This window comes from Osmia bicornis, unplaced genomic scaffold (genome assembly GCF_907164935.1).
Source record: "Osmia bicornis bicornis unplaced genomic scaffold, iOsmBic2.1, whole genome shotgun sequence".
Lineage (NCBI taxonomy): Eukaryota > Metazoa > Arthropoda > Insecta > Hymenoptera > Megachilidae > Osmia > Osmia bicornis.
This window is the reverse complement of record NW_025791065.1, coordinates 94,650-119,483: the sequence shown is the minus strand read 5'-3', so window position 1 is coordinate 119,483 and position 24,834 is coordinate 94,650. Positions and strand designations below refer to the sequence as shown.

At 49.1% G+C, this 24,834-nt stretch overlaps 2 protein-coding genes across 2 annotated transcripts; both read left to right on the top strand.

Annotated features, from left to right (window-relative positions):
- The first annotated feature begins 16,736 nt into the window (after positions 1-16,736).
- On the top strand, positions 16,737-21,995 carry LOC114881840. Its single transcript, XM_029198719.2, has one exon. It carries the CDS (start codon positions 16,737-16,739, stop codon positions 21,993-21,995), a length of 5,259 nt encoding a protein of 1,752 aa, XP_029054552.2.
- Positions 21,996-23,733: 1,738 nt separating this feature from the next.
- LOC123988658 lies at positions 23,734-24,378 on the top strand. Its single transcript, XM_046289410.1, has one exon. It carries the CDS (start codon positions 23,734-23,736, stop codon positions 24,376-24,378), a length of 645 nt encoding a protein of 214 aa, XP_046145366.1.
- The last annotated feature ends 456 nt before the right edge of the window (positions 24,379-24,834 follow it).

The following is a 24,834-nucleotide window of genomic DNA, read 5'->3' as shown; positions in this document are numbered from 1 at the left end:
GTATTTAGATTAATAGATTTAATTTCATAATGGCATAATAATGGCATACAATCGATATTTTTGAATTCTACACATCAAATACTACTGAAGTGTCAAAAAGGGTTAAGAATTTAACGTCTCTCAAAATGAAATTCAACCAATGCTCGTAAAAAGGTGCCTGATTTGTTATGTCTATAATGTCAATAATGTTATTACACTAATAATAGTGTGTCCAATATAAAAAAGGAACATTCTTTCAAATGCGTGTTTTTTTTTCAGTTTTTATTATTCCATTATGTCATCTGTGTAGCAACTTATTTACCATGATAAGCACCTCTCCTCGTTCAATAAATGAAAAGTACTCCAGATTATCATTGAAATAAAATGTTGTTAACGTACTACATTGTTGGCCTACCATTAATTAATATTATCTAGTATAATTGTTCAGGATAATTTCGTGAATGACATTGTAGAAGATCTCAGATTATATTTACCAATAACGATATGACTGACTCTCTTTTCCAACGTTCTGTCCATAAGTCTTCTTTGACAAGATTCTTTCCAAACGTTTTAATATCATTTCAGATTCGACTTGGCAGTGGAATATTTCAATAGAACTGTTCTACTCGTTTGAGACAAATTCAAGATTTGTAAACAATACAAGCACTATAAAATAGATAAAAGTGAATAGTGAAATAGAAACTCTGTTACAAATGATTTTTTTTATAAATTGCTACTTGGTAAAACTATTTATTTGAAAGTAGAAGAAAACAATGTGAATTGTAACTTAAATTCTATATTAAGCAAATTAGAATAGGAAATTAAAGTTTAAGGGATTCATCTATTTCTATTAAACTATTTATTTGAAATATGCTGGTATTACATTGTTTTTAAAGTCTGTAACGTGCAAGACAACCTTATCTAATTTAACACTGCTCTTGCTTGAATCATTTCTGCACTGTATCTATTTAATACTTCTACTCCATAATACCTCTGTTGCAATTTTCCCCTCCATGTCTGATCAAACGCTGAAAATAAAGAAGAAATCATATTATTGTATATTGCTACATTATACTCAACAACATTAATTTAGAATAAAGAATGTATTGAAAAAAATATGGTTTAATATTTCTTTTACCTCAAACAAATTTCCTGATATATCCTGCGAGAAAGTAATTGCATCTGTTTGCAGGGTACGTTTTTGTCTTTCGTCCTAGTATGTCATTCCACACTGTTTAATTTCTTTAATGGATCTATTCAAATTCTCTACTCCAATATTTTTTTTCCTGATCAATGTTTGAATAAATGCTGAAAATAAAGAAAAAGAAATCATATTAGTATATATTGTTACATTGTACACAACAATATTAATTTGGAATAAAGAATGTATTGAAAAAAATATGGTTTAATATTTCTTTTACCTGAGACATATTTCCTGATATATCTTGCGAGAATGTAATTGCATCTGTTTTCGGAGTACGTGTCTGTTATTAATCCTAGTATTTCATTCCACAATGTTTAATTTGTTGAATGGATCTATTCAAATTCTCTACTCCATAATCTTGGTGGTATTTTCCTCATCAATGTCTGAATAAATGCTGAAAATAAAGAAAAAGAAATCATATTATTATATATTGATACATTGTCCACAACAACATTAATTTGGAATAAAGAATGTATTAAAGAAAATAAGATTTAATATTTCTTTTACCTTAAACATACTTCCAGATATATCTTGTAAGAAAGTAACTGCATTCAATTTCCACATGTTTTTCACTATAACCTATATCTGTCAAACGTTACACACAACCACTTGACCTTATCGTTAGATATATATAATCATATACTTTAGCATGCATACGCATTCAAATATCATAGGAATTTAAATCGACAAACGATAACACCATCTGCCGATTTCCAAAGGCAATGATTATAAAAGATATGGCGTCCAGATGGCACGAATCCAAATGGCACGACGTCCAAACGGCACGACGTCCAAAAGGAACGCGTCCAACCGGTGCGGCGTCTAAAAGGAACGCGTCCAATCGGCACGGCGTCCAAAAGGAACGCGTCCAATCGGGACCGTCCAATCGGGACGCGTCGAATCGGTCGACGTCCAAGTGGGACACCCCCTTTCTTGAGCACTGGAAGGACCGCCCCGGCCACGCGCTGGGCGGTGGCGCCGCTCTCGACGAGCTCGCGTTGCCACCGGCCCAGGGCTCTCTGCCGGGCCTGGCGCCTAATCCTAGCAACAGCTTCGGTCATCTCTTCTGGCGGGATCCCGTCCAGACGAAAGGCACGCAGACGCCAGAAGACTTTGGCGTCACCCTCTGCCTGGAACTTGAAGGGGACAACCCCCGCCAGGATCATCGCCGCCTCGTAGCGGACCGTGTGGTAACCTCTGATTACCCTCATGGCTATCCTCCGCTCAGCCCGGCGCAGCAGTTGCCGGCTGCGCCGGGAATTCATCAGGGTGTTCGCCCATATGGTCGCACCATAGAGGGCCATGCTCAGCACGATGCCCACGTAGAGACGGCGAACCTTCTCGTTGGGCCCCCCGATATTGGGCAGTAGACGGGCAACCGCGTTGCTTGCCCTGTCTAGTCTAGGGGACAGACGACCGAAATGCTCCTCGGAGCGCCAGTGGCTGTCCAGGTGGAGGCCCAAGTACCTGTGGCCATTCCCCACCTAGACGTCGACTCCAGTCACATGGACTGGGGCAGTGGCGCAACCCCACGCCGAGGCGAGTAAAATCACATCGCCTCGGTTTTGTGGGGAGCTAGCTGAAGCCCCAGCCGCCTGATACCCGCGGCAACGGCAGCCATGCCAATCTCGGCGAGGCGGCTAGTCCTTTTCCACCCCCGACCGACGCCCAACACGTGCGTATCATCTGCGAAGCACGTGAGGCTCACACCGTTCGGAAGCTCGAGCCGTAAGACCGGGTCGTACCCCAGTTCCCAAAGTGTGGGACCTTTCGCAGAACCCTGGGGTACGCCACAGTCCACGTACCTCTCGTGCATCTGGCCATCCGGGCCCCTGTACACAATCTTCCTGTCCCGCAGGTAGTCGCCGACGATCCTCCTCATGTAGGCGCCTTGTGGCGTATCAGCGTCCCCCTTATCGTCCCGTGAGGCATGGTGTTGAAGGCGTAGACCATGTCTAGACTAACGCCTAACGCCACCCTGCCCCGGGACGTGGCCGAGTCGCAGCGGGAGCGCATCGACTGGATTGCGTCGATAGTGCTGCGCCCCCGCCTGAAGCCATATTGCGACTCGGCCAAGTTGGGACCCTCCTGGGACAGGTGCTGGACGAGGCGGGATACCAGAAACCGCTCGAACAACTTCCCCACCTCGTCCAACAGCACGATGGGCCGGTAGGCCGAGGGACTGTCGGCGGGTCGCCCATCCTTCCGGATGAGGACTAGCCGCCCCGTCTTCCACTGTTCTTGGAAGACTCCATCCTTAATGCAGGCGCTGAAGAGGCGTCTCAATCTCGGACCGAGGACGCGAAGAGCCGCCACCCAGGCACGGCCGGGGACGCCATCGGGGCCCCAAGCAGTGTTTCGGGCCACTATCCGTTTAATCGCCCTGGCCAGCTCCTCCTCCGTGACCCCCAGTTCGTCGGACCAATCCACCTCCTCGTGGTCCGGTGGGGGGCGGGAGTGTTCCCTCTCTCGTGGGAACAAAGTGTCGACTACCCGTCCCAAAAACTGGGGGCGAGGCTCTCCATGACCGGCGGCGCCCACCGCTTAAGCTTGCCCATCACCATTTTGTATGGGCGCCCCCATGGGTCCTTCTGGAGAGAGCCTAGGAGCTCGTCCTATGCCCGGGATTTAGACTCCCTAATGGCTGCCTGTAGGACAGTCTCCAAAACTCGGTACTGCCCGTACAGATCCTCATCCCTCGCTGGGTCGCGGAATGTCCTTATTCTGCCGGCCCTTTGCCACTGGCGACGGGCTGCGAGACAATCTCGTCTCAGCTCACCAATTTCGCCCGTCCACCAGTAAGCGGCCCGCTTGGGGAGGTTCTTGGCCCGGGGCATGGCGGCGTCGCAAACCCCCTTCATGGCTCCCGGAACCATACTACCTCCTCCCCAATATCCGCGACCGGCCCGGCAGTTGTTGGCAGCGAGGCCAGAGCGAGGGCATCTGCAGCCATCAGCACGTCCTCGTCCATCCACTTCAGCGGCCATCGTAGCGGTGGTGCTCAACAGGGGCGGCGGGCGGTGGTGGTAAGGTCGAGGCGGATGTATAGATGGTCACTAAGTGTGACCGCGTCTTCCACCACCCTCCATCTCTGCACCATACGCGCGGCCAGGGGAGTAGCGAAAGACAGATCGACTATAGACTCCCCCTGGGCACGCACGCAGGTGCTAACGGACCCCACATTGAGCAGGTGGAGTCCTAGCCCCGCCGCCCAATTTACGACCGCCCTGCCTCTCGCGTCTGTCCTCGGGGAGCCCCAAAGTGACGCATGGGCATTAACGTCCCCGAGGACTAGCAGTGGCCGGGGGGAACAAGGGGAGACAAAGTCCCCCACCCGGTCCAGGTACTGTTCATATTGCGCGAGAGGCCATCTGGGCGGGGCGTAGAGCCCCACCACCGCTATTTCACCCCACAGCACGCCGACGAACCCCCGGCCCCGTTCTAGTGGTCCAGGGTGTGGGCGTACTGCGGTGCCAATAATCGCCACGGAGCCGTCCTCGTCCCCGAACCAATCTGGTCTGTCGAGGACTCGGTACGGCTCCGCGGCCACCGCCAACCCATCCTCCCGCTCGGCCAGGGTTTGGAACAACATGTACTGAGCCCTGGCCGAGTGGTTCAAGTTGGCCTGAAGTATAGGGCCCTTGGGCCCCATACCTAGGCTTTACGAGCCGCCTCCGCGGCATTTTTACTCGCCGACTTGGCAGAGGGATTTTTCTTGCCCCCGCTCTTCGACTCCGCAGGCTTGGTCCTTGTTGCCTGTTCCTTAGGGGCTGTTCCTGCCCCTTCAACGGCACTCTTCTTCTTCCTCTGGGCGGAGGAGGGGGCACAACCTATTGCCCCCAATCGATGCCCCGCGGGGTGGCGCTACACTTGCTGGCCACGTGGCCCCACTCTCCGCACGCATAGCAGCGGTCGGACCTATCAGCTTCGCAGGTGCATCGCTGCCTAACATGCCGTCTTTCCAGGCAGCGATAGCACTGCAATGGCCGCGGTGGTAGCACCTGTATTCTGGCAGTGGACCACCCGACCAGAGCCCTCCCAGAGGCGGATAACTTTTTGAGTGCCGCTAGAGGGCATCTCGCCCAGACAGTCCCCATCCTTTGGGGGGAGGTGCGAATCTCCCCCATTTTAATTCCTTCAGCGGAGCAACCCACCGCAGCGGCCAATGCGGCCGCCACCTCCGCCGGGCTCGACGACTCGGTCACCCTAACCTAGCCCATTTTTACGGGGCGGGCATCCCTCACCTCGGTGCCACTGAACACCTGGCGGAGTCGGTCAGCCAACTTGGCAGCTTTCTCCGTCCTGTCCTCCCCAGGTAACTCGAGGACCAAGCCACCGGTACGAGCTCTTCTGGGCATCAACGCCGTGATGCCCAGCTCCTCCAACTTGACCCGCTCCCGGGCCATGCGCATGGCCTCGGCGTATGAGACCTTAGCCTCGGCAGCTAGGTTGATGGTGACCGCCGCAGAACGAGGAAGGCGGGGGGCCTTCTGCCTGGCAGGTTTGGCCCCTTGCCCCGTAGCCGCCGGTGCCGCCCCTCTCTTCTGCCCCTTCTGGGCCACCACCTTGGAGTTCTGGGAGGGAGGGGCCTTGGCCGCTGCCGCCTTCTTCTCTGCAGCTTTAGCGCGGCGGCCGACCACCGTCACCCAGGTCCCATCCGCCGTCCTCCGATATTCTTCGACAATCCGGGCCATTCTAGCCTCCACAAATGATGCCGGTTGGTCGGGTGCTAAGGAGGGCCCCGGCAACGGCTCCGTGGCAGGCAGAGTCCTGTTCCGCACCCGCCTCTCAGCTTCCTTCCTCCATGCAGTGGGGATGGTCGCAGCCGCAGCTCCCCCCTTAACATGCTCCGCCCTCTTAGGCGGGGGCTGGACGACTGCAATAGCGGCTTTGAACTCCGCCCGTAGCCCCGACAGGCCTTTTTCGAGGAGAGCCGCAAATCCCCTCATCAGGTCGGGCTCGAGGCCACCAACCTTCCCCTTCTATTTTCCAGGTGCAGCAGCTGGGATTGGGACTTGCACCACGGGACATTCAGCCGGGCAAGTCGGTAAGTCGAAAGCTTCGACTGCGTCCTTCCTCCTTTTCCTGCCCGCCTCTTCGCCAGACAACGGCGAGCCGGGCCTCGCCGACCTTTTGGATGGGCCGTGGCGTTCAGGCGCCGGCACCTCTGTGGCAGCGACCCTGCACGTAATGTCTGCCAGGCTATTTTGCAGTTTGTTGATTTGGGCCTCCTCGGCAGCCACTTGTTCCTCCCGCAGCTTCAGCTGTTCGCGAAGCTCCTTCACCTCTTTATCGGCTCTGGTAGGTGCAGCCCTGATTCCCGCCTCCGTGTGGATGGCCTTAAGGTAGCGGGAGGCCATCCTCAGCTTGCGAACAAATGTCCCTTTCAGCCCCTTGGAGACGCCCGCGACCTTGTCGATGTCGCGACAGAACTCCAAGGACTGCGCAATAAGGTCGCGCGTGTGGACTTGACTTCCTCCGCCAGGTCCTCAGGGTCCGGGAGGGACCTGCTACCCCGACTCGGTTCTATAGGGTCCTCGTTAGGATCGAGCACCCTCCTCTCCTCCAGCAGGTCAAGTTCCCGGCGCTGGACATCCAGGATTCTCTGCTTAGCCGCTGCGAGCCACACGTACTGGCCCGTGGTCGGCGGGCGACCACTCTTGCTCGTGCGCCGTGCCTCCAGAGATACTGCCGAGGAGAGTGACTCGTCCGAGTCCTAGTCCACCGCACTCTCTCTGGATGCGGGGGCATCAGATGCCGCCGGGGAAACTCCGACCCCTCCTCATACCGGCCTAAGGGGAGGCCACTCCACATCCGCCCTAGTTAATCGGACGGATAGGCGGCGCGCATCTGTTACCCTGCTACTGCTGGGCTGCGCCATATCCTTCGCGCCCGTTTCCCGTCTCGCGTCCTGTTGAACAGCCGCAGTCGTCGTCGGTACGTCCCGTCCAGTGTTTGTTGTTGTTGTTGGCGTTTTTAGTTTCAAGTCATCCATAGTGTTCCCACGAGTGGGTCGGTCTGTGGGTCCACCTGGGCAGAGCCGCCTTACCCGGGTAAGGCTAGTACACCCGGGGGGTCGCCAGCTACCCCGGGGTTGGCCGCTAGAGACTGATGCACCCATCAGCCACCCCTGGCGCTGACTCCAGGGGCGCCCTCATCACCGCGTACCGCAGCTTGGGGCTAGAGATTTTTTATAGCGGTTGTCATCCTCGCGGGCCGGCCAATGAAGGCAAGCCCCCCGTTCCAGCGAAACGTGACCACTGGGTTACGGTGTAATTGCTTGGGCACTCCGGGTTCGCTACCCGCACCCGACCGCCACGCAGCCTGTCCCCTGGAGAACTGAATGACGCTGCAGCCATCTTTCCGCCCCTCCGACCCAGGCCTTACCGGCAAGGGAGGCCCTGCCAGGATCCGTAGATCCCACCGGCATCGCCCCGGGTCATCTGCGAGGCTACTTCGACAGCAGCAAACGTCCCCCTTTCAGCCGCCTTGTACGACAGGCAGGCGTTACCGTGTCTGTATTCTATCCCCCAGTCACAGTGGAGGTTTTGATGGGTTTTCCTTCCCTTGGTGTTTGGTCCGCGGGCGCTATTTTATTTCACTCCTACCCTGCATGCACTCCGAAAAGTGCATGGCCAGCATTCCCCTATCCGCCACCTGGGGACGCGCCACGTCGGGGTATCACCTCCCCGCCCAGCCAGTACACTTGGCCAGGTCCGTGTGTCCCCCTGAAACCTTTTTTTTTTTTTTTTGGTACAGTTGGAAGAGGAAATGCGTTTGCGCACGCGCAGGTTGGTTCCCCTTTTCGTCTATTCGGCTAGAGGGGACCCGGGCAGTGTGGGACTCATGTCCGCCCTGAAGGGGCAGCCTGGCGCCCGTGAGGTGAGGGCAAACCCAAAGAGGCAACGACAGAAGGGGGCAACCTGGCAACCCAACCCTTAAGGGGTTTAGCCCTTGAGTTTAGCCCAAGAGTAGGCCACAGCCCTGAAGGGTCGACCTAGACGGGCAGCCCAGAGTGGGCACTCCCGAGGCTGGACATACTACCCACTAAAACCTCTCCCCTAACGTGGGCCGCCGGCACCTTTTCACTCGTTAGAATTCATAACGGAATACCAGCGTATAGACATAACGACGCTTCGGCACTTCAACGCATTTCGCGTTATTGCCGCCGCCCGCAAATACGCCATGCGGTAGGCACATGGCGCATCTGCGGATCCACGCCGTTGCACCTCCGATCCAGCGGTAGCACATTTTCAACATGTACGGTAAGGCACAGGATTTTTCTTCGGCCACGACCAGGAACCTAAGTAAGCCCATTCCGGGTGGTCGCGCCATGTGTTCACCTGCCAGGGCAGGAGCTTGCTCTTCGACACGGCCAGGAACCGAAACATCGTATCTCCACGTCTGACCGTGTCCATCTTCGTCCACCTTGGTTGGTTGATAATGATGATGTGGCTTATCCTAGATGTCACCACGCCCACCTGACCTTCCACGAGGACAGGCCATTTTTCTTCAGCAACGATCGGCACCGGGGGGACATCTTCCTGGCGTGACCGCGCCACCTCTTCGCCTGCCTAGCACTATTGCCAGGACAGGGGTTCCTCTTCGGCCACGACCAGGAACCGGAGCTCCTGCTCAACGGGTGATCGCGCCATGTGTTCACCTGTTTTAACAGGGCTTGCTCTTCAACACGGCCAGGAACTGGGACATCGTATCTCCACAGTTGGCCGTGTCTATCTTCGTCCACCATGGTTGGTTGATAATGATGATGTGGCTTATCCTTGCAGTCATCACGCCCACCTGACCTTCCTCGAGGACAGGCCATCTTTCTTCGGCCACGACCAGGAACCGGAGCTCCTGCTCAACGGGTGGTCGCGCCATGTGTTCACCTGTTTTAACAGGGCTTGCTCTTCAGCACAACCAGGGCCCGGGGCGAGTAGTTTCCCCGGTTGACTGTGCCACATCTTGGTAAGCTGCAATCCTCGATGACCTGTCCCATACATACTTTACACACACACACACACGCTCATGACAAGTATAGCGCTTCGAGTAACGCTTCGAATGCCCCAAATATGCAACGATAAATAATGAATAAATAATGAGTAAAGAATAAATGAATAAATAAATGAATAAATGAATGAGTGAATGAATAAATAAATAATGAATAATGAATAGGAATTAATAAGCACATGAAGCCCATGAATAGAATAGAGGAGCCCATACATTCATTAACAGCTGTCATAATAAGCATACTAAACATACTAAACATACTAAAACTGGTTAAATCAAATCACAAATACAACGGGAAATAAATATATATATGCATCTAATGCACTTAATGCAATAGAGCAGTTAATGAATAGTTAACAGTAAAAGAAACAGTAAGCAATATGAGAACGTGAGAAACTGTGAAGTAAACATAAGTAGTATTGCACGCAAGCAGGCAAGCGAGCATATGTGAACTGGACATAAGCAAATGACCAACAAAACCTCCAAAACCTAAAACGTCAAACATACATACATATAGCCGAGCAGTCAAATAGCAGAAGAGGAATATTTAACATTCAACACTAGCGCACAATATAATCACATAAAATTAAACTCAAGATAAACCATAAATTTGAGATGAAATAAACTAAGGATGTGAACCGTAAAGTAAAATGAAGTCGCCAGACAGATAGCAAATAGCAAGCCAGCCATGAGAGAAGAGAAGCAAACATAACATGACATAGAATGCTACTAATTATTATCAGAGGTAAAGGTAAATAAGGTACAGTATAGAATATAGAATATAGGGTATAACCAGAAAGTAAGCTGGGAAGAAAATAAATAGGTGAGCGTAATGTAATACTAATAATTGAAACCATTCATTGAAACTATTAAGTTACTTAAATTTACTTGCAGGAACATTTTCGCGACCACAACCTCAACGTGGTTGGCAAGCGAACATGATGGAGTACAATCAATGATCAAATGAAGGCAACATATACCTCATAATGAGAATAATAGGAAGAGACAGAACTGTTAACATCAGAAATTAACCATAGTATTAAATGTAAAATGTAACATAATCCTAGTGTTACGTCCGGGTTAATTTTTCAATAACCCGACCTTGCGCTTCCCGTCTTGTGCGCTGCACTTGGAAGAAATTCCCCTACGGGAGACGCAAGGAAGGGCAGTTTACTTGTTTTTTCTCATTTCCGTATCCTGTCCGCGCTCTCCCTAACTTGTGCCTCTTCGTTGAGTGCGCTGCACTTGAAAATATTCCACACGAGGAGCACAAGAAAGGGGTTTGAGATTAAAATAATAATTCTTCTTTTCCTTTCTCTTATTAGTTTCAATAGTTTAATCGTTAGTATACCAAGTTTGTGTACCTCGCCTGTTCGTAGCACTTGGAAATAATCCCAGGCGAGGCACACAAAGGAGGCTATATTTAGCTCTTTCAAATAATACAAAGTCAACCTTTCCTTGGGGTAATTGCCTAGTCGAAACTGCGTAGTTTAAAACTTCGAAAGTCAAAACCGTTAAGGGAGAGGTATCATAAACATCCTTCGCCGCGCGGTTAAGCAGTGCGACCCACTTGGAAATTTCCCAGCTAACCGCGCCGTTTCAAAGAAAATTCTTGTTCGACCCTGCTAGCGAGATACCTCTCCTACCTGCGAAGCATGCGTCAGCCGACTCTTCCACAAAGAATGAATGCAATTAAGATCGAAACAGCTAGCATGAAACGGAATGAAACTGCTTGAATGACTATAGAATGCGAGGGTTTGCGTGACAACCACTGAGGTTTGAAATTGTCGATCGATGTTCAAGAACGTTCCAAGCGAAGGTCGACTAAGGCAATAAACATCGACAATGAACTAAACGTTAAACGTAGAGCGTTTAGAAAATACGAAAACCATTAAAAATTGATGTATGCGGAACAAATAACGATTAAATGCAGTAACATATTTGCATATATCCGCGATCTGATAATAATTATGAATATCGATTGCCTTTCTCCGTAAACCGCCGGAATACAAATAAGAACGGAAAATTTCGCGTTATTCATTACTAGTTATTCAATGTAGTAAGTTAATCATCTATAAAAGGGCAAATGTTCTTCGTTACCGAAATATCATTTATAAATATCATCTATAAAAGCCTCTCCTTAATTAATAAATTCAAACAATTAAAGTCGTAACAGATTTCGAACATTCTAGAAACTTTAGAATTGCGACGCATGAAATCCGCGTAGCGTTAGAGGGGTAAAAGAAAGAGATAGCCTACGGAAGATAGAGACGGAAGAAAGGTCAAGAAGGGATGAGAACTCGGGAAACGCGCCTAGACGAAACCAATACGCGCGGGCCTTCCACTTCGATACGTATCCTGATTTGCCAAATGATGTTCCCACTTTGGGCCCATGATCGCGGGTCGAACCCTGAGATACGATCGCTTGACTGAGGCAAATCACTCTTCGTCGAAAAATCGTGAGGTACGTGACGGGGAGCCCGTGTTCACGTTAAGCAAGAGTTGTCGTGCGAAAATCGTTGTAATTAGCTGCCCGGTAAAGTCCTGGAAAAGGCAGAGTGCCGGGAGATCGCAGTTCGCGTTTTCCGCGGCAAAAGACTTTACGAATACGTTAAACTCTTTTCATAGTTTTCATTTTCTATCTTTTCACTTTTGCTTTTAAATCGTTCGATGATTAATATTTTTCCTTTTTCCGCGTCGCGTCGTTTTGTAATAGTCTCGTAAATTCTCGTAATCGTAATACCGTCGAAAGGCCGATCGCGAACGCGTAGTGCGTGTGACAAAGTTCTCATCTTTTCTTCGCCTTCCAGATTTTCAGACTACACCAGCAACCGTTAAGACATCCAAAGTTATTATCGTGTATTATTTTACAACGAGCTTGGTGAGTTATTTATTTCATTTTCTCCACTACGACGAATTTGGATATAGTGAGGCAAAACGGGCGATCTTGAAACCGCGTGTCCTGGAAGTTTTCCCCCAAGATCGTTCTGTTCAACGTTTTATTAAGGTATCGAAGAATATTTTGCAATTTTAACAATAATTCCGTAGGTTATAACGTGAGGCGGCCCATGATACCGTTGGTTCTGGAAGTTTTTCCCCTTGGGACCGTTTCCTCTCAACGTTATTTAATTGTTCATCGAAATCGCCGCTCGAATCATCTTTAAATTTCCGTTCTATCTACGCCGATCTTGTTAAACATATATTTAAATTGCATTTTTTTTTCCTATATTTTCAACAGCTCGAATTTTTGTAAACCACTTCATTTACTGTTATCCTTTACTTTTTTTGAAATTATATTTCTTTTTGTTACACATAACTAGTTTCCGATTCATTTTAGTTTAACACACTTCCTTCCTAACATTCACGCTAACCATCATTGCATAAATTCGCACGAGGGGCCCGTATGGGACTAGAGCATTGACGAACTCAATATAACAACTTTAGGATCTTATTATAAAAATTAAACGATTCTTTTAATTGTTCCGATCGTTAACGACCTAACATCGTCGAGCGCGATCGGGACTGGTGCAGCGAAAATACCGTTCTCATCCGCGTATCAATCCAGAATTAAATTTTTTTTATTTGTACGTCGCGCGCCGTATCATCATCACTCGCTCGCGACGTAACACTAGTCTATTTGCAGGAAGCCCTAACGCCAGCCAATGGAAGTGGAGGTAGAGTGTAATTAACGGATAACAGGAGAAGAGAATACCCATCTGCTTTAATATGGGGAGCACATGAGACCTAAATCGGCATAAACCATAAGGCAGATCAAACAATTCAAATAGTTATAAATTGAGTAGATTAGATTGTTACTGGATTATAAGACCGCTCCGATAAGTATGGTATTAATATTAATACTGATACAGGTAAGTCGATGCAATACAGCGCGTGGTGAAAACTAATCAATAATAAACAATCAATAATAAACCCCACATACAACCATATTACTACTAAATCATAATATAAAGGTACAGGAAAACTAAACTACACTACAATAGATAAAAATTACTATGAACATATGTGTATATATAATATGTAACGAAAACACTCCAAATATAATCAATTTAATAAGTATACCGATGTAGATACTTAATTAAACTCCTCATACCATAGTCAGTTTAAATGATGCAGTTCCATTAAACCCCCTTTAATACCAATTAATAGAAAAGGCATATAGGTGCTAAACCAAGCCAGACACTCCTATAAGAAAGTCATATGAGATCCACGGTCAAGAAATTCAAAGAATTTAAGGAACCATAACGCATATATGTATGTATAGAAAACCATAAAGACATTGTATCATGCAGGACGGACTACCGCAGCGTATGCCTCCCTGAGCACCAGCCGTATTAACCAATACTGAACTAACACTTTCCAAATCAGAATCAAAATCAGAATCAGAATTGTAATTAAGAAAGGGTAATTAATGTACAAAACATTGCATAAAGTACCGTAAGTATTCAAAATACACAGATTCACAACTGTCACAGCTGCACTAGAATTGAATTAAACATAGTATGCAAAACATTACAAAAGAGCAGTGACCTTGGATGCCGGTCAGGCTGACCAATCACCGAGCTTGACGTCACCGGGAAGAAGCCAACGGCTCTTGCTACGACGAAGCCGCTGGTTCGGCCATTACGGTTTTGTATCGTTATGGTAAACACGTGCAGTACTGATTCCAAAAATTTCTAGTGCAATTAACGAATTTCGATTCTAAAGAACTCAGCATCGCAACGCGAATTCTGTGCCGACGGCCAACGCGAACTCGCGGTTAATCTAGTTCGTGCAAATCCACGAAATTAGTAGAATTTCGTGGTGACCACGTGTTGAATCAACACGTTCTCAACCGGTTCTCAATCGCAAGCTCAAGACCTCCTTACAATCTCGAATACTTTTGAACACATAGATTGCAAATTGTAAATTGCAAATTGTAAATTGTAAGCGATTGCGTCCATACAAATGCAAAAGAAATAAAAATTTACAACGAAAGATGTATAAGGATAAATCAAAGCACGCCTCGCAAGCATCCAAGTTTCCGCCACGCGCGCAAATCCGGCCGTAAATAAACAGGCTTGTATGCACTCTCGTACAGGGACTTTCCAACAACCATGCAACTGGGCAGCATGCATCGATTCAGAGAAAAGAAGAGAGATCCATATTGGGACCTTGCAAGGCAACACAATCGGCCAGCGTCGTCGCTCCAAACGACAATAAACAGCCGTTCAAAACGAACGTCTTACCGATTAGGTAAGGAAGAAGAAACACTGTGGCCCCTTTCTTTGAGGTAATTCTGCACTATTGTAAGCTGTATTCACTATTCGGAGCTGTAAATGCCACTTTGAGCGCAGCTGTGCAGAAGAAGAACAAGAAGAAGAAGAAATAGCTCGCAATATGTGCGTGACGCCCCGTTCCTTCAGGTAAATCTGCAAATATGTCGCAAGCGGTGCGAGCTATGGCAAAATGTTAAGGCCGTATCCAGGCGCTGGCCAGGATTGGTCGTCGTCTCGTTCGCTGCTCGGTTCTACCTCGGCGTACGAGAAGACGAGCCGCGTGAGGCAAACGGGCAACAACTCCACCGCAGCGCGAAACACCGCAGCGCGATTCAATAAAACACCGTCGACCCAATCGGGTCTTTCCTTTTCCCGACTTTCTCGGCACTCGACAGTGCCTCGTCGCTTTCGCTGATTTACTCGCGTTCGCGCTCCGCTGGCGCCCGCGCTCCGCGTACACCAGCGTGCGTATTCGTTAGCTGTAAGGCAGTAGCGACCGCAGTAGCATTAACAGCGGTAGGTTTAAGATCCGCGTAACTTCTGTGACGGACCGGGTTCCGACCGTAGTATGTAAGACCTGTACTCTAGTCTTAAGGAAAGCGGCTCCATTCGTCTAACCAGCAGCCTTTCTTATGATTGTAGTATCCGAGGCCGGAGACCACCGCCCGGCGTCCAGCGCGGCGAGACTAGGACCGCCGCACTTGGTCACCGTAGTCATCTCTAGTTTTCTTGAATAAACATATATTTTTCTACTTAAACCTGTTTCGTTATTTACCGACCTGTTCCCTTGCGAACCCTGGCACGGGGAAACCGACCGCGGTGCGCAACGCCGTGCGCACCGAACCGACCGACCCCGTTACATATGTTCTACGACATTTTTTGATCAGATGCGTAGTTTTCGAGATGTATCGAGATATTTAAAAGTTCCAAAGCCGTACCAACATTATAAGGATGAAGAAACACTGTGGCCCCTTTCTTTGAGGTAAGTCTGCACTATTCTAAGCTGTATTCACTATTCCCAGCTGCAAATGCCACTTCCAGCGCAGCTGTGCAGATGAAGAACAAGAAGAAGAAATATCTCGGAATATGTGCGTGACGCCCCTTTCCTTGAGGTAAATCTGCAAATATCTCGGGAACGGCGCGAGATATGGCAAAATGTTAACAAACCTTTTTTGTAGGAAATTAAATTTACTACTATTGATGTTCTATCCCATTTTTTGATCAGATGCGTAGTTTTCGAGATATATCGAGATATTCAAAAGTTCTGAAGCTGCAGCGAAATTAAAAGGATGAAGAAACACTGTGGCCCCTTTCCTTGAGGTAACTCTGCACTATTCTAAGCTGCATTCACTATTCCCAGCTGCAAATGCCACTTCCAGCGCAGCTGTGCAGATGAAGAACAAGAAGAAGAAGAAATATCTCGGAATATGTGCGTGACGCCCCTTTCCTTGAGGTAAATCTTCAAATATCTCGGAAACGGTGCGAGCTATGGCAAAATGTTAAGAGACCTTTTTTGTAGGAAATTAAATCTCCTACTATTTATGTTGTATGAGATTTTTTGATCAGATCCGTAGTTTTCGAGATGTATCGAGATGTTTAAAAGTTCCGTTATTACTATATCTTCCTTAGAAATAATGTAATATACTGATTGCTTCGTACAGATGAATGTACATGTTACGGCACAGCGGGCCGTTTACCGTTCCTATTCCACGACGAACTCCCCACTTGGACCCTGTATCTAACGACGTCAGAGTGACGTCACCAGGCTCATGCTCTGTTATATTTACAGCTGATCAGGCGCGACCTAATTAGAATAGATTAAACCAGAGCAGCGAGCGACTAAATAAACATACCGAGAATACAAGTAAAATTGTGCTAAGCGTTACATAGTCTACGTGTAAAACAACTATGTAAGACAACTGTGTAAAACAACCTAGTTGTGTGTAGAATAAACAGTTTTGTCTTTTCACGTTTCACAGTGCATCTTCTCCAAGTTCTCCCCGTTTCGATCCACTTTCTCACAACGCGCTCCCAATCCTTCAATCTCGCGACAACATTAAATGGTCCTTCGAGCCGGATACCCGGCACTAGATGGATTGGGAAAATCTTTTGTGAAAGTGTTTCTTTTTCGCCAGTGGGAACCGCGTTTCGTTAATTCGCATCGTTCGCTCGTTCGCGTGTGCGACCTTCCCGTGGGACAAAATTTGGTAACCGTTCCCAACGGCCAAGTTTAAATTGTGCTGCTCGCGTTTGTTCTAACGGTCATCATGTCGTCAATTACTGGTTTAATTGAACGTCAATACGAGCTCTTTACGTCGATGAGCCGGACAATTATTAATTTACGCAAAAAGGGGGAGGCGAACATCACGGAATCCTACGTTAAATCCCGTCTCTCGTCGCTTAAAGAGAACTGGACGTCGTTCCGTCGGAACCATGCGCAAATTACGGATCAGAAGACGGAAGAAACCCGCAAGCTAAGCTATTTCACCGATGACCTGTGGACTCAAGGTGAGGAAATCTTCATCGACAACCAAGCGACTCTGGAGGAGTATTTGGACCGTTTCGCTCGTACTCCCAAACCACCGCATGGCCCTGTTGCCCAGTCCATCACGAGTTGCGCGGATCAACCGGGTCAGCCACGGGCATTACCTAAGCTCGTGCTGCCAAAGTTTGCTGGACATCACAAAGAATGGACGCCGTTCCGCGATTTGTTTCAATCCATGGTCAGCGACAACGCATCGATACCCGAGGTAGAAAAATTGCATTATCTAAAAATGAGCGTAACTGGCGAAGCCGCCCAACTCATCAGCAACTTATCCGTGACCTCGGATAATTTTAAACTCGCGTGGCAAGTCCTCTCTGACCGTTATGAAAATCGTCGCGTTCTTGTTGACACCCAGCTCGACTTGTTATTCTCAGTCAAACGGTTACAGCGAGAATCGGCGACCGAGCTTAAACGGTTATATGGAACAACAAACGAAGTCATCGGAACTCTTAACGGTCTCAAGTGCGACACAAAAAACTGGGACCCTATAATCGTATACTGGGTGTCGCGTAAATTCGATTCTAACACTTTCCGAGAATGGGAGCTGCATATCGGCACCTCCACCGAAATTCCAACTCTGACGCAACTTAACGACTTCCTGTTGATGCACATTCGCGCGACGGAGTCCGTGGAACGCTTTTCCGGATCGTCGCAACCGCTTTCCCGAAGTCGAGAAGTTAAGGTCCAGGTGCATCAGGCAACCGTTAACGCGGCCGCCTGTCCAGTATGCAACGCTTCTCACTCTCTCACGTCGTGTCCAACGTATCTCGCGAAACCAGTAGATCAACGTAAATCAGTTGTTGCTCAGCAGCGTCGGTGCTTCAACTGTCTCGGCAATCACCATCGTAAGGCATGCCGCTCAAATCACCGTTGTATTACATGCAAGGCGCGGCACCACTCAACTCTTCATGAATCGACGACCTCCACGTTTCCGACGGCGAAGCCCTCACCCGAAACTGAACCGTCCGCGTCCGAAGTCACTGCAGCGTCATCAGTTACGTCACATCTTCTCTCGAACCATGTCCACCCTCGGCCAGCATTTGGGCGGATGCTGCTGGCCACAGCGCTTGTTAAACTTGCATCTCCATACGGGGAAACTCGGATCGCCCGCGCCCTTCTTGACCAAGGCTCCGAGGTTTCGTTCATCACCGAATCTCTGGTTCAGCAGCTGCATCTCCCACGACGACACGCAACCATTCCCGTCTCGGGCATCGGAGCAGGACGGACGGTCGTCACTCGGGGCGCCTCCACGTTTCGAATATCGTCCTTGGTCAACCCAATGTTCAGCTGTGAGGTAAACGCTCTTATATTGCCGAAGCTCACCGATTACATTGCAGATCGCTCTCCCAACCTGGTCAGCCTTCCGCACCTCCACGGGCTTCAGTTGGCGGACCCCGATTTCCCGCAGTCAAGTCGCATTGACCTGATCATCGGCGTCGAGGTCTACAACAGCGTACTACTTTCTGAGGTTGTTCGCGGTCCACCACGAACACCTTTAGCCCAGAAGACTCAACTCGGGTGGATCGTGTCCGGTCCTACGCCTCAAGCAGCGGAGGGTCCCCAAGCAAAACACCGCGCGAGCCTGCAGTGCTGCTTGGACCGCGAACTTGTCGATCTCGTGCAACGATTCTGGAACCAGGAAGACTACGCCTCGTGCAGCGAACCAACAATCTCCGAAGCCGACCAAGTATGCGAAAATCATTTTGTACGTACACACGCTCGAGACGGCAACGGTCGGTTCACCGTGCGCCTACCTCTCGCTCGAGACGTTGCGGTTCTCGGTGACTCTCGCAATTCCGCGTATCGTATACTTGTCAATTCCGAAACTCGTCTAGCCAAAAATCCACCACTGCGTTGCGCTTATTCTCAATTTCTGACCGAGTATGAACGGCTCGGGCACATGCACCGCGTAACCTCTTCGGAACTGACCGCGCGCGTAGCATATTATCTACCACACCACGGCGTCCTACGCGAAACGGGCACGACAAAGGTCCGTGTTGTTTTTAACGGGTCGCACAAAACTTCATCGGGCCTCTCGTTAAACGACTGCCTTCATTCCGGTCCGAAGTTACAAAATGATCTCGCCGATGTGTTACTGCGTTGGAGACAATGCGCGTTTGCATTCTTGGCTGACGTCGAGAAAATGTATCGCCAAATACGAGTGCACGATGACGATCAATCACTTCAGCGTATTCTTTGGCGTCGCGATAGCTCCGGTTCTATAGAAGAATATGCTCTCTCCACGGTCACGTATGGACTTGCTTGCGCTCCATACCTCGCTCTCCGATGTCTGCGTCAACTGTCTACCGATCACGAAAAGGAGTTTCCTCTTGGATGTACCATTCTCCGCGACGAGACGTACGTAGATGATGTTCTCTCCGGCGCGCACAGCCTCCCGGAAGGCCTCGAAAAAATATCTCAAATCAGTGAGCTACTGCGATCAGGGGGCTTCCAGCTTCACAAATGGACCGCGAATGACGATAGATTATTATCGAACTTCTCGTCGCAATCTGCGAGCGCGCTAGGCGAACGTTCACTGAACGATGACGCGTCGCATCGAGCTTTAGGTCTCGCGTGGAACGTGAATCGTGACGCGTTCGTGTTTACATTTCATACCCTCTCTCATTCATGCACGACGAAGCGCAGCGTACTTTCAACCGTCTCTCAGCTTTACGATCCCCTCGGATGGATCGCTCCGGTCATCGTGCAAGGCAAAACCTTCATGCAGGAATTGTGGACTCTAAAGGTAGGCTGGGACGACCCACTCCCCGCGGAGTTCGTTAAGCGTTGGGAGAAGTTCAGCTCCAATCTTTCGGAAGTGCGAGCTGTAACAATACCGCGATGGATCGGTACCGCGCCTACGAACGTTTCCACGGAGATTCACGGGTTCGCGGACGCGTCCTCCCTTGCCATGGGAGTCGTCATCTATCTCATCACGAAAGATGAAACCGACCAAATCAGGACTGCCTTGTTAATGGCCAAAACAAAAGTTGCACCTCTCAAACGCGTCACTATCCCGCGACTGGAGCTCTCGGCCGCAGCACTGCTCGCGCGTATCGTCAAACGGATCCGTAAGGTTCTAAAAATGGGGAACGCTCCGATACATCTGTGGACGGATTCCGCGGTCGCTCTTGCGTGGATCCGCAGCCACCCTTCTCGCTGGAAGGAATTCGTGCATAATCGCGTGTCCGAAATTCAAACGTCATTACCAGACGCCACATGGCACCATGTTCCGGGTACTCAAAACCCAGCAGACTTGGCTTCGCGAGGCACGACGCCTCAACATCTCATCAGCGATGCACTATGGTGGTCGGGACCCCCGTGGTTGCAGTGCCCGTCCCCCGCGTGGCCTTCGGAAAAGTTGACTCCGGATGACCGGATTGACGTCGAGATGCGAAAATCTCGCGTTCAAGCCTCACTAGTCGCAACCACCGAGTCATGGATGGACACCCTAAAGCGCTACTCCTCGCTATCGCGTCTGTGTCGCGTAACCGCGTGGTGTTTCAGAGCGGTTGTCAAATTTCGGTCACGGTCTGCACCATCACCAACCCCGCTCACGCTTTCTGTCTCGGAGCTAGATCGCGCGCGTTTATATTGGGTGAAAGAAACTCAGAAGGAGCATTTTCGAGATGAACTCTCCGCGCTCGTGTCTGGAACTACCGTCTCGAAAACAAGCAGTCTCTACAATCTTATGCCGTACGTAGACGAGAAGGGACATTTACGAGTCGGTGGTCGGTTGAGTCACTCGCAGTTGCATCCCGATCAGAAACACCCGCTTATTCTCCCGCGCTCATCCCCTCTTACGTCTCTCGTCATTGATCACGCGCACAAGAACTCACTTCATGCTGGGCCCCAACTAACGTTAGCCACGATACGACAATCATACTGGATTATCGGCGGTCGTTGCCCTATTCGCGTGTTTATCAACAAATGCGTTGTCTGTGCACGACAACGAGCTCGCACTGCCGAACAGATTATGGGCCAACTCCCAACGCGTCGCGTCACCCCTTCCAGGGCCTTTTTGCATTCCGGAGTGAACTACGCGGGTCCCTTCAGTGTAAGAACGATTCGCGGCCGGGGGGGAAAGATCCACAAAGCATATATCGCGGTCTTCATCTGCCTTGCTACTGGAGCCGTCCATCTCGAGCTTGTATCCGACTACTCTGCGGAGGCGTTTATCGCGGCCTATAAGCGATTCAGCGGGCGTCGCGGAATACCTGCTACGATCACTAGCGACTGCGGAACCAATTTTGTCTGCGCCGACAAAGAGCTCCGCACCATGCTCGCGAAAGCGTCTCGCGATCCGGGCGCGATTTCGACAACACTTGTCAACGACGGCACCGATTGGAGGTTTAACCCTCCTTCCGCGCCTCACTTCGGGGGGAAATGGGAAGCCGCCGTCAAATCTGTAAAATTTCACATTCGTCGTGTGGTGGGGGATACGGCCCTCACCTTCGAAGAATTTACAACTCTTTTGACGCAGATCGAAGCTGTTCTTAATTCGCGACCGCTTTGCCCCTTGACGGACGATCCGTCCGATCTCAGCGCTTTAACTCCTGGGCACTTCCTCACTGGGGACGCGCTAAGGGCGGTTCCTGAACCAGACTTGTCCCTCGTCAAGACGTCACGCCTCTCACGGTGGCAACTGCTAAGACAGTTCACGGAGAACATCTGGGATCGGTGGTCACGGGAGTATCTAACCTCCCTGCAGACTGCCTCGAAATGGCAGGCCTTACGTAACGGAGTCCAACTCGGAAACCTTGTCCTTATAAAAGACGAACGAACTCCTCCTTCAAAATGGCCTCTCGCCTGCGTTACACAGCTGCACCCAGGGCGTGACAACCTAACTCGCGTCGTAACCCTGCGCACCGCGTCCACCACGTTAACGCGGCCAATTACAAAGTTATGCGTCTTGCCCATTGACACTACGGATCCCAGCGCTCAGGTGTCGGATCCCGTCACAGACAATCGCAACGGGTAGGTGCATCTTGCCAACGTACAGTTACGTCGGCAAGGCCCGGCAGGAATGTTACGGCACAGCGGGCCGTTTACCGTTCCTATTCCACGACGAACCCCCCACTTGGACCCTGTATCTAACGACGTCAGAGTGACGTCACCAGGCTCATGCTCTGTTATATTTACAGCTGATCAGGCGCGACCTAATTAGAATAGATTAAACCAGAGCAGCGAGCGACTAAATAAACATACCGAGAATACAAGTAAAATTGTGCTAAGCGTTACATAGTCTACGTGTAAAACAACTATGTAAGACAACTGTGTAAAACAACCTAGTTGTGTGTAGAATAAACAGTTTTGTCTTTCCACGTTTCACAGTGCATCTTCTCCAAGTTCTCCCCGTTTCGATCCACCTTCTCACAACGCGCTCCCAATCCTTCAATCTCGCGACAACAGTACATTTAATAATAATATCATTATTACTATATGTGCATTAGGTATGTAATATACATTTAATAACAATATCATTATTACCATATCTGAATTAGATATGTAATATACATTTAACAACAATATCATTATTGCTATATCTGCATTGGATATGTAATATACATTTAATAACAATATCATTATTACCCTATCTACGTTAGAAACAATGTATTATACTTATTCCCTCCTACAGATCAATGTACATTTAATAACAATATCATTATTACTATATCTGCATTAGATATGTAATATACATTTAACACGTCTAGCGCCACGCCGGTCCCCAGGGACCGGCGCAAACCTCTCCGTTGAGGCCTCGCCGGTCCGTACGGACCGGCGGCAGACTTGTCGTTCGTGTTATCATCGCGCGCGTGTCGGTCCCTCCGTACTTGTGAGACAGAACGTTCATTTTTGGCGGCATCGTTTTTGTTTGGTCAATGCTTTAAGGAAAACAATATAATACTTAAAAACATTAATGTAATTTATTGAGACAAGATACTGGGCTACGATATCTATGAAACTGAGGATTTGTTACGCATTCGGGCGTCATTAGGCCTCGCTTTTCGGGTTTTTATCTACTATAAAGGAGAACGGGCAATAAGGATATAAGCAAAGTATATGTGCAAGTCGATAGGTAAACATACGAAGGAAAGGCCCGGCCGGGTTACGTTACCCGACATCTCTTTATACTCTGGCTCGCCTACCTGCGAGCGGCCCGGCAAGGCCCGGCTGACGGCTAACTGTGGCCTGAACGGAACGGCACAAGAATTCGGCGTGGCGCATAACGAGTTAATAACAATATCATTATTACTATATCTACGTTAGAAATATTGTAATATACAGATTGCTTCGCACAGATCAATGTACATTTAATAACAATACCATTATCACTATATCTGCATTAGATATGTAATATACATTTAATAACAATATCATTCTTAGTATATCTACATTAGATATAACGTAATATACTGATTCGTTACCACAGATCAGTGTACATTTAATAACAATATCATTATTACTATATCCACATTAGATATAATGAAATATACTGGCACCTTCCTACAGATCAATGTACACTTAGTACATTATTACTATAGTATCATTATTACTATATCTGCATTCGATATGTAATATACATTTAATAACAATATCATTATTACTATATCTGCATTAGATATGTAATATACATTTCATAACAATATCATTATTACTATATCTGCATAGTAGGCGCAGGCGCGAAACGCACGAGAGGAGATGACACTGCGGTTCCCATGACTGCAGGTTGTCTCTCCATCTCGCAGATCAACTTGCAGCACTGCAAAGCGGCCACGGACCTGCTCCGTTGGCGACTTGCGGCGCAGCACACAGATATACATAAATACACGAATATAGCCCTGATACAAGAGCCCTGGTTAATCCAAGGGCAAGTAGGGGCGCTAGATATGACACAAGGCTCCATCTTCCATGGAGACCTGGAGACTGGACCCAGAGCATGCGTGTACGCGAAAAGAGGGCTCGGGGCAACGAAACTGGCAGAATTCTGCACAAGAGACCAAGCAGCAGTCCTACTCCCAGCGGGGGTGGGAGGTAGCAGGGCGAACCTGGTGGTTTGCTCGACTTACCAGCCCTATGACTCTGAGGGGCCCCCGCCAACGAGGGAACTCAGTGAGCTGCCGGACTACTGCAAGGTCAACGGGCTGCAACTAGTGATTTGGTGCGACGCAAATGCTCACCATATCGTCTGGGGCAGCAGCAATATAAACAAAAGAGGCGAGGCATTATTAGAATACCTCGCTACCACGGATCTGGAGATTCTAAACAGAGGCTCCAGTCCAACGTTTGTCACCTCCCGGCGACAGGAGGTGCTTGACATCACGCTGGCCTCCGCAAAGGCGGCCCAAGCCATACAAGATTGACGTGTGGAAGATGAGGCTACGATATCTGACCACAGGCTAATCACTTTCAAGTTAAAGACGAATGCAGACCTAAGGGCCTCGGGAACATACAGGAACCCCAGGGCCACCTGCTGGCCTCAATACCGTGAGAGCCTAGAGGGAGAGCTCAGGGGGCACTGCGTGATACCGAGGACCACGAAGGGGATCGAGATGGAGGTCGCAAGACTGCAGGCCTCAATCATCGGCTCCTACGAAAGATCATGCCCGTTAAAACAAAGGAGAGAAAGCAAAAGGGTTCCCTGGTGGAACAATGAACTGAATAAGCTCAGAGCCAGGGCCCGGAAGCTTCTGAACAAGGCGATGGAGGCAAATACCGTAGAAGCCTGGGACTCGTATAAAGAGGCCCAGAAGGCCTACAAAAAAACGATCAGAGTATCCAAAAGAAGGACCTGGAAAAACTTCTGCCAAGAAACCGAG